Source organism: Sphaerodactylus townsendi, linkage group LG06 (assembly GCF_021028975.2).
Source record: "Sphaerodactylus townsendi isolate TG3544 linkage group LG06, MPM_Stown_v2.3, whole genome shotgun sequence".
Taxonomy (NCBI): domain Eukaryota; kingdom Metazoa; phylum Chordata; class Lepidosauria; order Squamata; family Sphaerodactylidae; genus Sphaerodactylus; species Sphaerodactylus townsendi.
Window position 1 is genome coordinate 30,702,019 of NC_059430.1, and position 13,073 is coordinate 30,715,091.

Here is a 13,073-nt window from a genome sequence, read left to right on the forward strand (position 1 = left end):
CCCTCGGTCGCTCTCCAGCTCAGAACCACAGTCACATATATTTACATATGTCAATATATATTTGCTTTGACCTTGAAAGGCCTGTCAAGTGAGGGAATTCAAATGTCATGCAGGTTTCTCAGCTCAAAAGGCTTTGTGGGGATGAAGGGGAAGCTCATGCAAAATTGTTAACTTAACCGGAGAAATGAACAAATGGGGAAACTCTGTTCATAAAGATGTACTGCCCGTCATTCTGCTCTCTCTTCCTTTCCTCTCAACCAGAACAATTTCTGTAAAGCTGATGCTGTCGTTCTGTGGCCCACAGCTCTGTCATCTCCCCCAAATGTCCCCGTATTCTCTGCTCCAGAGAGATGAGGCTGAACTCACGTTAATCAAAGGCTTTCTAGAAGCCAGAGCAAAGAGAAGTAGCTTAGCTGGAAATGAGAGTGTCCATGAACCTTGAGGCTCTTCAGCACAGCTCTAGATTCTTCAACTTCTACAGGCAAAAAGCCTGTGTCAATTTTATACCAATTTAACCACCAAGCCATTTTATCAAAGAATCCTGGAAAGTAAAGTTTGGTATGAACCTCCTGTCTAAAAACTCCCTCTCCCCACAGAATCTTAGGAACTGAGGTTATTTGAAGGGAGCTGGGAATCTGTATTTACAAAGTTTATACTTGTGTTCTGTGGGCAGCTGATAGTCTCTGTGTCCCAAGCCACAAACTCTTCATAAATCACGTTACCTCTTTGTTAATTTTGTTGGTCTCTGCTACTCTGTCGGAAAGTGGTTGGTTCTGAACGGGAGGTGCTGCTATGGGCTGCATGGCAATCAACTGGATCTTGTTGGGGATCCTCCTGCTGACTTCTGAGGACCGTGACATTCTGTCCACATGCTCAAAGATGGAGGCTGAGGAGTGCTGCTCTGTTCCATTACCCATCTGAGGAGGGCCTGAATTAGAGGGACAAACAATAAGGTAGATATCACTGTAGCTCCAATAACTTTAGTTAAAGGCCCAGGTTATGAGTGGATGACAAGAACACCTTGTGGAAGCTAAGTCTAGGCCTGGTTTATTTTGATGGAAGATTCATATACACCTGGAATGCCATGATGGACAAAAGGAAGGAATACTAATGCAATAAATATATAAGAACTGAAGAATGCACGATTTTGCAGTCCTGTTCTGGATCAGACATTGATCCATTGTTTTAGCAAGAAACTATTACAATTACTGTTAGAATTCTTTTTATATTAAAAAAAAATCCTAAGAGTATGGAAAAGTATTGTCGAAGGCTTTCATGGCCGGAATCACTCAGGGATCCTCTGAAGATCCTCTGAAGATGCCAGCCACAGATGCAGGCGAAACATCAGGAGAGAATGCTGCTAGAACATGGCCATACAGCCCGGAAACCACACAGCACCCAAGTATGGAAAAGGTTTTAAATTGCAGATACCAAATAAAAATAAATACCAAAGCTGCCTTATACTGAATATGAACATGCCTTCTGCCTGGTCGTTTTAACTGGAGATGCCAGGGATTGAACCTGGGACCCTCTACATGCCAAGCAGACGCTCTACCACTGAGCCACAGCCCCTCCCCATGGAAAGAGAGTTAATATATACTGTGTATTTTATAACATTCTTGAATAGCAGCTTTTAAAAATCTGATTTTTTTTACTGTAGCCAGTAATTCTTCCAATAATCACAGCCATTTAGGCCCAACAGTTGTGATATTCAGCATAGACGACCTTACGTTCGTTGCCAGATGCTGGCAGAGCTCAGTGAAGTTGACAATTTCCTCAAGCTAGATTTTCCCCACCCTATTTTTTTTCCAGTAGTCCTTCTGACTCAGAATTTCTCTTTTGATGACTTCTCGTTTTGGCATTCAGCTTGCGGATGCTCACTCAAACCAAGCCAAGCATTGCTAAATCATGAATTTATTTTAATTGCACTTGTTTATTTTGTAAGCTGCCTTTGGCATGGAGGAAAGGAGAGATTTCATATTGTAAATAAACAACAAATAAACCCACTGCTTTTGCAATGTGAAGGCAGACTGCAATGAGTCTAGGGTAAGTCCTACAGCAATGCAACCTGGAGATAACCCTGAGAAGCTAGCAGTACTGGGCCTTTGGGGGCACAAGCCAAACATGCCAAAGCAGAAGAGAGACAGTGTGGTATAGTGGATGGAATGTTGGACTAGGACCAGGAGACCCCAAATCTCCTCTCAGCCATGAGGTTCACTAGACAACCCTGACCAGTCACCCTCTCAGTCTAACTGACCTTACAGGATTAGAGCAGAAGATTATGAAAAGGCAGAGATTTAAAAAAATGAAATAAAACAAACTCTGCTAAAAATATCATACATTCCAAAACAAAAGACATATTTTTAAAGCATTTTGAATGCCTCTTCTGCAAGCTTTGCAACTAGGTGGGTAAAACGTCAGCAACAGACTTTAACTGATGCCCAAATAAAATCACTGTCACTCTAGAAAACAAGGGCAGAAACGCCCTTCCTCAAAAAGCTTAGCAGGAAGGACACAACCACAGCTTTTCCCCACTATAGATTATCCACACTTTTACTAGAATGGTACGTTCTGCAGATAATAACTGCAATATTCTTAACACCTCTACAGTGCATATATACAAACCTACTTAAGCATGTATTGTTGAAGGCTTTTATGGCCGGATTCAACTGGTTGTGGTGGGTTTTCTGGGCTGTGTGGCCTTGGTCTGGTAGATCTTGTTCCTAACATTTTGCCAGCATCTGTGGCTGGCATTGTCAGATACCAGATCTCTGTGATACACCTCTGAAGATGCCAGCCACAGATGCAGGCAAAATGTTAGGAACAAGATCTACCAGACCATGGCCACACAGCCCAGAAAACCAACCACAACCAATACTTAAGCATACTTCCATTGACAAGAGAGATACAGACACTGAGGGGGTGGAAGAAAAGAAAGTGACAAGTCTACCCAGAGAGGCCCAATTCACATGCTGCAGACAGCACAGGCTAGTTAATTCCTAGAAGGTTTATCCGGCACAGCCGGAATGGTTCCTTTTGCCAAAAACAGCTTAATTAAGCTTTTTTAGGATTACAAGTTTTTTTCTGTTTAAAAAATCCCACGGCTGCTCTGCATGAACACCACATTTCATTTTTGAGAAGACAGAGGAGACAATGAGATCCAGGGAAATTAACAAGGATGGACAAAAATATTTGCCTGAGAATGAAAGGAGAATATATATATGTAACTTCCATTGACTGCCTGAAATTAAAGGATTGGGTGGAGAACTCTTTTACCAGGGCTTTCAGCCACCATCAGAAAACCTGGTGAGAGTCAGCGTGGTGAGGCAGTTAAAGTGTCAAAATAGGACCTGGGGAATCCAGGTTCAAATCCCCACCCATGCCATGGGACCTTGGCCCATTCACACTATCAACCCTGACCCTGGCTAGGATTTGGACAGAAGACCTCCAAGGAATACCTGATTCATGACGCTGAGGCATGCAATGGAAAACCACCTCCAAATGTTCCTTGCCTAGAAAATCCCACCAGGGGTTGCCGTAGGTCAACTGTGACTTGACAGCTAAATATAAGTATGAAACCTGACAGAGTATCAAATGCATGAGACTGAAATGAAAGTGAGTGACCCCTCCTCTCTATAAAAAAGTGCATGTCTTGACCTGGATGATCTAAGCTAGCCCAGTTTTAACTGATCCTGGAGGCAAAACATTTTCAGTCCTGGCTAGAATTTGGATGGGAAACTAAAGATGTCCAGGGTCACTATGGAGAGGAAGGCAATGCCAAATTCCCATACCTTTCATGGCATATATAAAACATAACACAACAGCCTCTCGGTTAACACAACTTAGAGGACATAGAAATTACACCAGTTAAAAAATTAGCCACAGCTTCCAACACCCATAGCAATCACTGTTTTTTTAAAAAAATAGTAACCCTTCTGTTCATCAGTTGTCCCTTCAACCTTGCACAAAAGGGGGGCTATATACTTTCCCCTAGATGCAACATAAAAGGGACAAGCCAGGCAATGAAAAACCAACTCTGAACATCTCTTAGCTTGAAAACCCAACAGGGTTACCGCAGGTCAGCTCCAACTTGACAGCACTTTCCACCACCACCATCCATTTTCTGAAGAGTCAGACCAGCAATCTATTTAGTTTGTTATTCTTTAGAAGTCTCTAGCATCTCAAACAGAGCCTGTTCTGAGTCCTTCTGACTGAGATCTTCTAACAGGGAGCAACAAAAAGAGTCTTATACATGTAAGCCACACAATCTACCTCTGACTGCATCCTCTCCAGTCAACTCATTTGTAGATCAACTAAGAATTCCGCTTGGAGAATCAGATCCAGAGGGAAGGAAAGCACTAAATAGCAGGCAGCTAACAAACTAATTACACATCACACACCAAAGCATTTTCTAGTGCCCACAATATTTTCTTTAAAAACCTACAAGATGCTCTTTATAAAAAGACATGCAACTTTTTGATCCCCAGCAAGGTAAGGAGGCATAGCCATTCTAAGAGCCCTTTCTCACAGCCTGTTCTAAAAGCTCTCCTCCCATAGCAGCTGTACTTTTAGTGTTTGATGTGTAGTTTGTCGTTTAGCAGCAGATGATGCCTGACACTGTATGGGTTACATAATATGGGGAGTAAAAAAGATTATACAGAATATGACACTGTTTAACATAGAGTTAATGGTTGAGGAAGAAGCCTCCTAGTGGTATCTGGTGGCATAAAGGTTCTTAAGATGGCGGAAGAGCAGTTGCTGTCAGGGCCTCTAGGCCCAAGTTGCATCAAATGTCAATAAACCTGTTGAGTTCTTTCAGAAGTGGCTGGGATCAGTTCTGTTGGGGAACCTGGGGGTCTTCCCAAATTCCCATTGTAACATGAAGACACATACACACATATAGACACTAAAAGCAGGGTTGTCCACAGGCCTGAAGAAAAACATCCCAGCCCTTTAACAGAGAAGCACTGTGATGTTATTTACTGGGACACATTATTTACAACCATGCCAGGAAAATTTCAACTGTTCATTTCCACACATCAAAGTCTCTACTAAGGGACAAGACATTTCTTCACCAGGCCTTTCTGGCAATCCTAACTAAAAGTCAAGTGCACTTTAAATATTAATATTTAAATATTAATGAAGATACTCTCATCTTATGTTGTACTCACAAGACAGTCGCATTTTTTAAAATGAACTTACCAATTCTGTTTACTCCTAGCAGCACCAAGGGAAAAGATAACATCATAGTTATCATTTAGCACTCTATAGGTGAAGAACCATATGCTACTAAAGGGAACTCTAATCTCAAGTTTCTATCGTTCAACAGTGGAAGCCAAGTATTCTCAAAAAAGGCATACAAGAGGCCTCCAGAAAACCTACCACCTAAGAACGAATTTACAAAATCATGTGTTTGGAAGGCCTGAACCTTTCAAACCTAACTTACAAGCTTTCTGTATACAAGGATTTTTTTTAACATAAGAGCATGTTTAAATTTGAGATCTGCATTGTGAAACAGTACAGCTTGGGAAGGATTGTACCCCATGTTTTCTTTCTGAATCAACTCTTAATATTATTGTATGTTAGACTATTATACAATTTATACAGAACTCCTGATATCAGCATTATGATTGCCTCATTGACTCAGGCAGAAAAATACATTGCTTCTTATCACCACCGGAAATAGAAACGTTCACTAAGGACTAAGGGGCTCATGTTTAACAGAGACATTTGATCTCCGCTGCCAAATTAAAATTCAAGTCTTAGTATAAAGTCTTTGAATCCCCACAAAACAAACATACTAGATCTTTAAATACATCTATTGCCCTTCATTTAATTTTATACATAAGTTTGTGTGTGCGCATGAAAGAAACAATATTTTAAAAGCAAGAGTACATAAATGTACCTCAAAAGAACTATTGGACGGCTCTGCTACTCTTAGCACACCGTGTCAGAGAGCTGAAGTAAACATTCAGAGAGGAATAGGAGGCTGAATACCTCCTACCATACTTATTTTCATTTCAGAGCATTCATAGCAGCAATACTGGTGGAGGGAGTGCTTTTCCCTTTATTCTCCTTTGCCCTCTTTCAGATCTAAATCCCCTCACCCACTGTCTTCAGGCAACTGAAAATAAATACACTGAGAGCCAAACACTATTCTCACATACAGTATGTAGTTCAGTCATATAATGTAAAAGAGACAGAGGAGAGAGAGACACACACACCTGTCTTGCCGACTCTGTGAGGTTTAGCCTCATTGACAGCAGTCTGTGGCCTGGTACTTTCTTCTCCTGTTTCACGTCCACTAGACTGTTCACTTGCTGTGGAGTCAGCATCAGAGGGGGAAACTCTGGAAGTGTAAGAAACCAAAGCATTCTTAAAGATGGTGCAACATTGAATACAAGGGAGAGGCAAATACTAAGAGAATACAGATGTATATATTTCCCCTTTCACACTGAACAGATTATTTGAGTGCCTTTATGCTGTCTTCTGCTGCAGACCACATCATGCTGATTTAATCAAAGTTGATTGTCAGTAAGCATGACAGACAAAAGAAAGCATTCCTTCAAATAATGGAGAGATTCAATGTAACAGGATCCCATAATTAAACACATTCACTGGGGGTTAGGTCTGCGAATAGCAATTAACCATGACAACCATACATTTTAGATGTATTCTGTCACCAGATTAGGAGGGAAGGTAGCATGGTATAGCTTAATGCCATCAGATCTCAGAAACTAAGCAGGGCCCATACTTGGGAGACAATCCAGGAAGACTCTGCGGAGGAAGGAAGTGGCAAACTACCTTTGCTTTTTGCTACCTTTCAGCCCCTTGAAGGAGTAGCTATAGGTCAGCTGTAACTTGACAGCACTTTACAAACAATCATCAGGTTACCAGATACTCAGCATACAGGTATTAAGCAAAGTGTAGAATTTGTAGTATAAAACAATACATTAGATGTGTAAGTCTTCTATATGTTTATAGAAGATTAAATTATCAGCAGGCTTAAAACCAGGATGGAGTAGAACATTAAAATGGCCCAGACGAAAGCTGAGTGCCCCAGGTGATGCTGCTATCTCTGCAGGGACAGCTCCGCTTTCCTCTGGGCCACAGCAACCACAAGGATGGGTCCCACTGATGACACAGGAGGTAGCAAGCTGGTCAGGTCCAAAGATGAGTGACCAGGTCATACTGCCAACATCAGTGAGTCTCAGCCCGCTTGCTCCTGGTTAGCAGTGATACTCCAGGGCAGCAGCTTGCTGATAACTTTCCCAGGAAGTTGAAAGGCCAAACTGCCTCTGCAGGAAGCATCGGAAAAGTTTAGCTACACAAATAAATCATATTAAGGCCCGCACCATGCAGGCAGATCCCAGCTCATCCCTCACTTCTTAACTAAAAAAGCCTACACAATTAAAAAGCTGCCAGGAGAAAAGCCCAAGAAGGAACAAGACACAAATCCTTGCAGATGAATGTAAAAAAGCAAGTTCCTGAACATGAGCAATTCCAACGGGGGGGGGGGGGGGGGGGAGCTGAGCAGAGCAAAATAATCCTCCACAGCCAATTAACTTTAATCTGTGCCAAGCGATTTCTCATCCACTGAACTGACCTCCCTCTGTGTCGGACATTCTTGGATGGCTTTGAAGAGATCTTGGTCTTGGGGGTTGGCAGGTCACCGTTTTCAGAAGGGGTGGTGTCCTTAATTGGTCCCGGCAGAGGAGTCGGCTCGTGTATGATCAAGATGTCATCTTTGTTGTGCTGGCCTAAGTGCTGCTTTGCAAAATCAAAGCCCTTCACACTGGGGGCTTGCAACTGCAGTGGAGAAAAGAGGGAAAGAAACAAATCAGTGCTGCCACGAGTTGACATCAAAAATATAAGTGGTAAGACCTGGGCTGGTGAATCCAAAGGCGCGCAGTCAGACACAATGGTTTGGAATAGAACAGAGGGGCGTCAACAGCTAGAAAACATGAAGGTGTGGAAAATTAGCTCCATGATATTGTGGACAGGATCAGAGGAGTTCTGACATCCGTGATTACACTGAATCGGCATTCCTGCTGCACAAGTTTAACCACACATTCAGAATTCTGTCCTTTAAGGAGGCTGGGCATACCCCAGAACAAACTGCAGAAATGGAAGTACTAATAAGGGATGCAGAAATGTAGAATATACCTGGGCCTGGTATGCATTGGAGCATAGGCCACAGGAGACAATGCACCTTATAACGCTAACAGTGGAGAGAAAGGAACTAAAGCTAGGCCCTACAGAATGGCCCTTGGGAAGGGGCCACTCACTCTGTGACTTTGCAATGTTATTTTCGGGCTGCAATCCTTCAAAAACACTTTCCTGGGAGTAAGCCCTAGTGAATAATCGTTGAACTTAGACTGCTGAATAGATCCACTTAGGGTTGCTCCCTTTGGAGGCAATGAGCTCTTAAAACAAGATGCTCAGTCAAACAAGTCAAGAACACTAATGCACAGAATATGCACAAATCCAAGCACTATAAATAAGAAATATAAACATGATGTATGCAGCACCATCAACACACACAACATTATATAGAGTAACAATGCGAAGTCAGGGCCACGGTGAGGACTGCGCAATCTAACACTCAACAGGAGTAGTGGCAGAGGCTTGACTGAAAAGGTGGCGTTTGAGGAGTAAATCCAATGAGACAAAGTATGCACTACACAAGTGTTCTTGAAGTGAAAAAGAGTGGAATCATTTAGAAGAGTGGAATTCTGGAGAGCTGAAGCAGAAAAGGTCGCAGCAATTTAAATTGTACCATAATATTATTTATGGGAAATGACATTTATTCCCTAATCTCTATTCAAACAAGATTAAGAACATTTCGTTTTATAGACAGAACTGTCACTGGCAGTGAAGATGACAGATATCAGCACCCTAGGATGCTGCTCTCACAACTGGCTGGAGAAGACTGCACTCTCTCTCTGTTCCAGCAGATGGAGATAAGAATCCTGTTCTTTAGAGGAAAAGGTCTTACATAGACAGCTAGTGCTGTCATTCTTTTGCCTCAACAGCTCAAGTGAAAAGTTGGGACCTATAACTCTGGTTCCACTAAATGCAAGGCAGAATAAGTCCTTCTGTGAACTGAAGGATTTGTTCCTTAGGAGGAAGACTCCACACCCAACTCATCACCACTCGCTTTTCTTCTCCTAACTGGTTAACGTCACCTTCAAAATGATTTGGCTTCCACATTCTCTAACACACAATTTCCTGCTTTGATTGTTGCAGCCTCCTTTTCCATGTGCACTCTTAATAAAGAAACCATTTCTTTCTCAGCTTGAACATATTCATCTACATGAAGTTACTGGAAGAGGTCATCAGGAGGTTTGGGTTATGTGGATGTCACTAATATGTGGACGATTCCCAGTTCTATTGTTCTTTTCCATCAAATCAAAGGAAGCTGTTGAAGCTCTAAACAGGTGGTTGGAGTCAGTAATGGGCTGGATGAGGGTGAGCAAACTGAAACTTAATCCTGACAAGACAGGTGCTCTTGATTAGTAGAAAGGCAGACCAGGGACTGGATGGGGGTTATACCCCCCCCCCCCTTGAAATTCAGGTTCGCAGCTTGAGAATATTGTCTGAGACAGAAGTCACCTTAGAAAATCAGTTGGGATGGTTTGGCCCAGCTTTGGCTGGTGTGCCAGCTGCACCTGTTCATGTCTCAGTCTGATCTAGCCACAGTGACCCATGCCTTAAGTTATAACTAGACTGTACTTGGGTAATATGCTCTACTTGGGGCTGCAACTGAAGAATATTCAGAGGCTGCAGCTAGTGAGGAATGCTGCAGCTAGACTGCTTGTCGGAGCCAGTTACCAGGACCACGTGACTCCCAATCTCACAACAATTACACTGGCTTCCGATCCACTCTTGAGCCCAGTACAAGATGTTCTTGACCTTAAAGCCCTACATGGCTTGGATCAGTGTAGCTGAAGGATCGCCTTCTCCCATAAGTTCCTGCCTAGGAACTAAGATCACAGGAATAGGTCCTCTTGACTACCCCTTCAGCCAAAGAAGCTAATCTGGTGGGTAAATGAGAAATGGCATATTCAGCAGCAGCAGCCCCAGAAGTATGGAACCTCCCAGTAAAATGCATCTGGCCTCCTCTCTCTCCATCTTCAGAAGGCAGCTGGAAACATTTTTATTCAGATAGAATCTGGTTAATTCTTCCGTCTACTGCTAGTTTTATTCATTGTAACTATTCATTTACGTATTTTATTCTATTTTATTGTTGTTTACATTGTAAGCTGCCTTGAGTGGCTATGGAGTTGGCTAAATAAATATTTTAATTTTAAATAAACGAATGAATCAAATAATCCATCCACACCCCAGATCATTTCTGAATTTTTCCCCTGATGTTGTCAAGGTGATTCACACTTATTCTGCCCGCTGCTGTACATTATGCCTTCATTTCACCTTTCTTCCACGGAGCTTAGGGCAGCATACCTGTTCTTCTCTCCTCCATCAATCAAGTCTGTGAAGTAGATTGTATGACTGTCACGTGACTAAGGGCATCGCTAATCCTTCACTGGTCCCATGACATCACTTCAGAGAAGACTAGCAAAGGTCTGAAAGTAGTGTTGAACATGCATAATAATGTACTTTCTAAGTCTCCTTCAAAATGATGTCATGGGACCGGTGAAGGAATAGCTGTCTTTTCCTTACAATGTCACTTTACACTAAAACTGATAGGTGTAGCTATGCTCCACATTAGTCACTATACAACTGGAGCAATACAAAAGGATGTGGAGAAGTTTATTGATCCATGACTCCCAATATGCCCTTCCAGTCCCACTTCAGCAGCCAACTGATTTTCTGTGGTGACTGCTGGATCAAGCAACTTTACATATCAGGATACTCTGAACAAGATTTATCTTGGGAGTAGTCAGCTGGATCCAGTCCCTGCTTTGTCTACATGAACAAGAGGCTGATCAATGATGGAAAGAAAGTAGAACAAATCTTGGATAGTCAAGGACACGACTCATCACTTTTTCACCTTGACTGCAAATAAACAAAAGCATAGTTACTATTGTGGACAGGCAGAAGCCAGTAAGGAGAGAACCCGTGATGCAGAGATAGAGAATGAGCTTTGCATGCATACGGTCCAATCTCCAATTAAAAATAGATCTCAGGTATAAGAACTAGGACAGATTTCAGCCAAGGACTAGAGACAGGATGTCCCATGCTGGGCTAGATGAATTAGTGGTCTCACTTAGTATTAGACAGTTTTCTGTATTCCTAATCTCATGCAAGCCTGCAACAATCCAAGAGATGAACCTAAGGATATGTGGTTTATATATCTACGAATTTCACCTTGGCTACAGGAAAGGATGGCTAATTCAAGCTAACACCTGAACCACCATTATGCATGGGCATCATCAACCCTTAATCATCTGCAGACAACTATTACCAGTTAAATGTACTTCTGTTTATATGTACATTCATTTTGTTTTATACATATGCATGTGTATTTATACATACACACACACACACACTATCCAAGCTTATTCTATCCGAAAATGTACCCTGCAAGCTTCTGCTACCTAACAGATCAGGACCTGTTTTCATTCCCAGGAATAATAATATTTCAGTCCTGGCAGCTAATCTATGAATGGCTCCAGAGACCTTGTAAAAATATCTTGGTGAATTATGACCCGACAAAAATGCCAGTTGCATGTTGTTCTGAAACACTATTGGGGGGAAAAAACACAGCACATTAAAAAGAGTTGTACAAATATCATTAACAATATTAATAAAAGCAATGACAATGATGCTCTGAATCTTTTTTAAACAACTAATCTGCAAAACAAATCAAGGTGCACAATACTTGTATAGAAATTACCGTACTTCATTTTAGGGTCAACAGAAACTCATAGCATCCCACAGATTCTGAATGGAATCAACTAGAGGAAATTCTGTCTGTGGCACAACTTTCTCACCCTCAGTCCAGCCCCAAATGTCCCCCAAATGCTGCTCTTGTGGGAGAACCTGATGTGGGAGTCAGAGGTCTGTAGCAGGAGGGGGGGAATGGAGACCCCCCCCTTTCCCAGCAGAAACGCTCCATAGAATCTAAGCTACCATTTCTCAACTTAACCTTCACGCCATGATTATGGCAGCACGAAGAATAATAAAGAAATGAATGAATAATGTATGCTTCTATTCCAGGCTTCACCAGCAGGAGAATATGGATGCAAAGAAATGCCAGGTGGGATTCTGGTTTTGATACACTGGCACCATTTCACTGCAATCTTGTACAATTCTGCATGCAAGTAAATCCCACAAAATTTGAATTAAGCATGCATAGGACAGAAGCCAGAGATTGCACAATTTATACTTTCAGAAATGAGAATTGCATTCTAATCCATTTACATAATAGAAGAGATTGCAAATGATGGGATTTCGAAATATTATGTGATAAAATTCAATTGTTATGACCAACTAATAAAAGTGAAGGTGAATTTCACTACTGGAAATAAAATGGGATTCTTCTTAAAAACTTACTGCCTTACTCCTCTTTAGAATTTTAGCCAAAAAAAATTTGCAATGATGAGTAGAAGCATGCTGAATAGGGAAAAGTAGGACTGTAAAATCCATGAGGTACACACAATACTGAGAAGCATTTCTACATTTCAGCAGAATAATAATCATCAGGTCTCTGATAAGAGTTATTGGAGTACGAAAATCATGTTGACTTTGAAAACAAAGGAATGTGGGGTTCTTTGCACATGCACATGAACACCTTGCTGCCATTTCTGTAATCTCATCAAATTGAGGAAACAATGTTTGCAGGCTGAAGCCGGAGAGACTAAACCTCACTGCATTCCTTCCATTTCCATTGTGACAACACAGATGATATCAAAAGGAGGTTTATAAAAGACACAGTGTGGGCCATGTATATTTGATGTGCTTTTTACATAACTCTTCCGCTAAAACGGCAGTTCCGTCTCAACAGTCTAATCCTTGGCAAAACCACTGAAGCAGTAAGGGCTGAGATTTGTCCCTGTCATGAACTTTCATGTCTGAAACTCACCACTATTTTTATTATGTGGCACTGT

At 41.8% G+C, this 13,073-nt stretch overlaps 1 protein-coding gene and 1 non-coding gene across 3 annotated transcripts in view; both read right to left on the minus strand.

Moving 5' to 3' along the window:
• The window catches only part of KIAA1549 (KIAA1549 ortholog), a 147,475-nt gene that overhangs the window by 21,542 nt on the left and 112,860 nt on the right, over window positions 1-13,073 (minus strand). Inside the window, exons 11-14 of one of the 2 annotated variants that reach the window (XM_048500175.1) lie at window positions 7,607-7,809; window positions 6,225-6,349; window positions 5,203-5,217; window positions 723-928 (exon numbers count right to left, since the gene is read on the minus strand). In XM_048500175.1, coding sequence (XP_048356132.1) covers window positions 723-928; window positions 5,203-5,217; window positions 6,225-6,349; window positions 7,607-7,809 — 549 coding nt within the window. The remainder of the gene's footprint in view (window positions 1-722; window positions 929-5,202; window positions 5,218-6,224; window positions 6,350-7,606; window positions 7,810-13,073) is intronic. The other variant, XM_048500176.1, reaches the window with a different exon arrangement.
• On the minus strand, window positions 1,501-1,572 carry TRNAA-GGC. Its single transcript has one exon. It is a non-coding gene; the product is annotated as a tRNA-Ala (tRNA).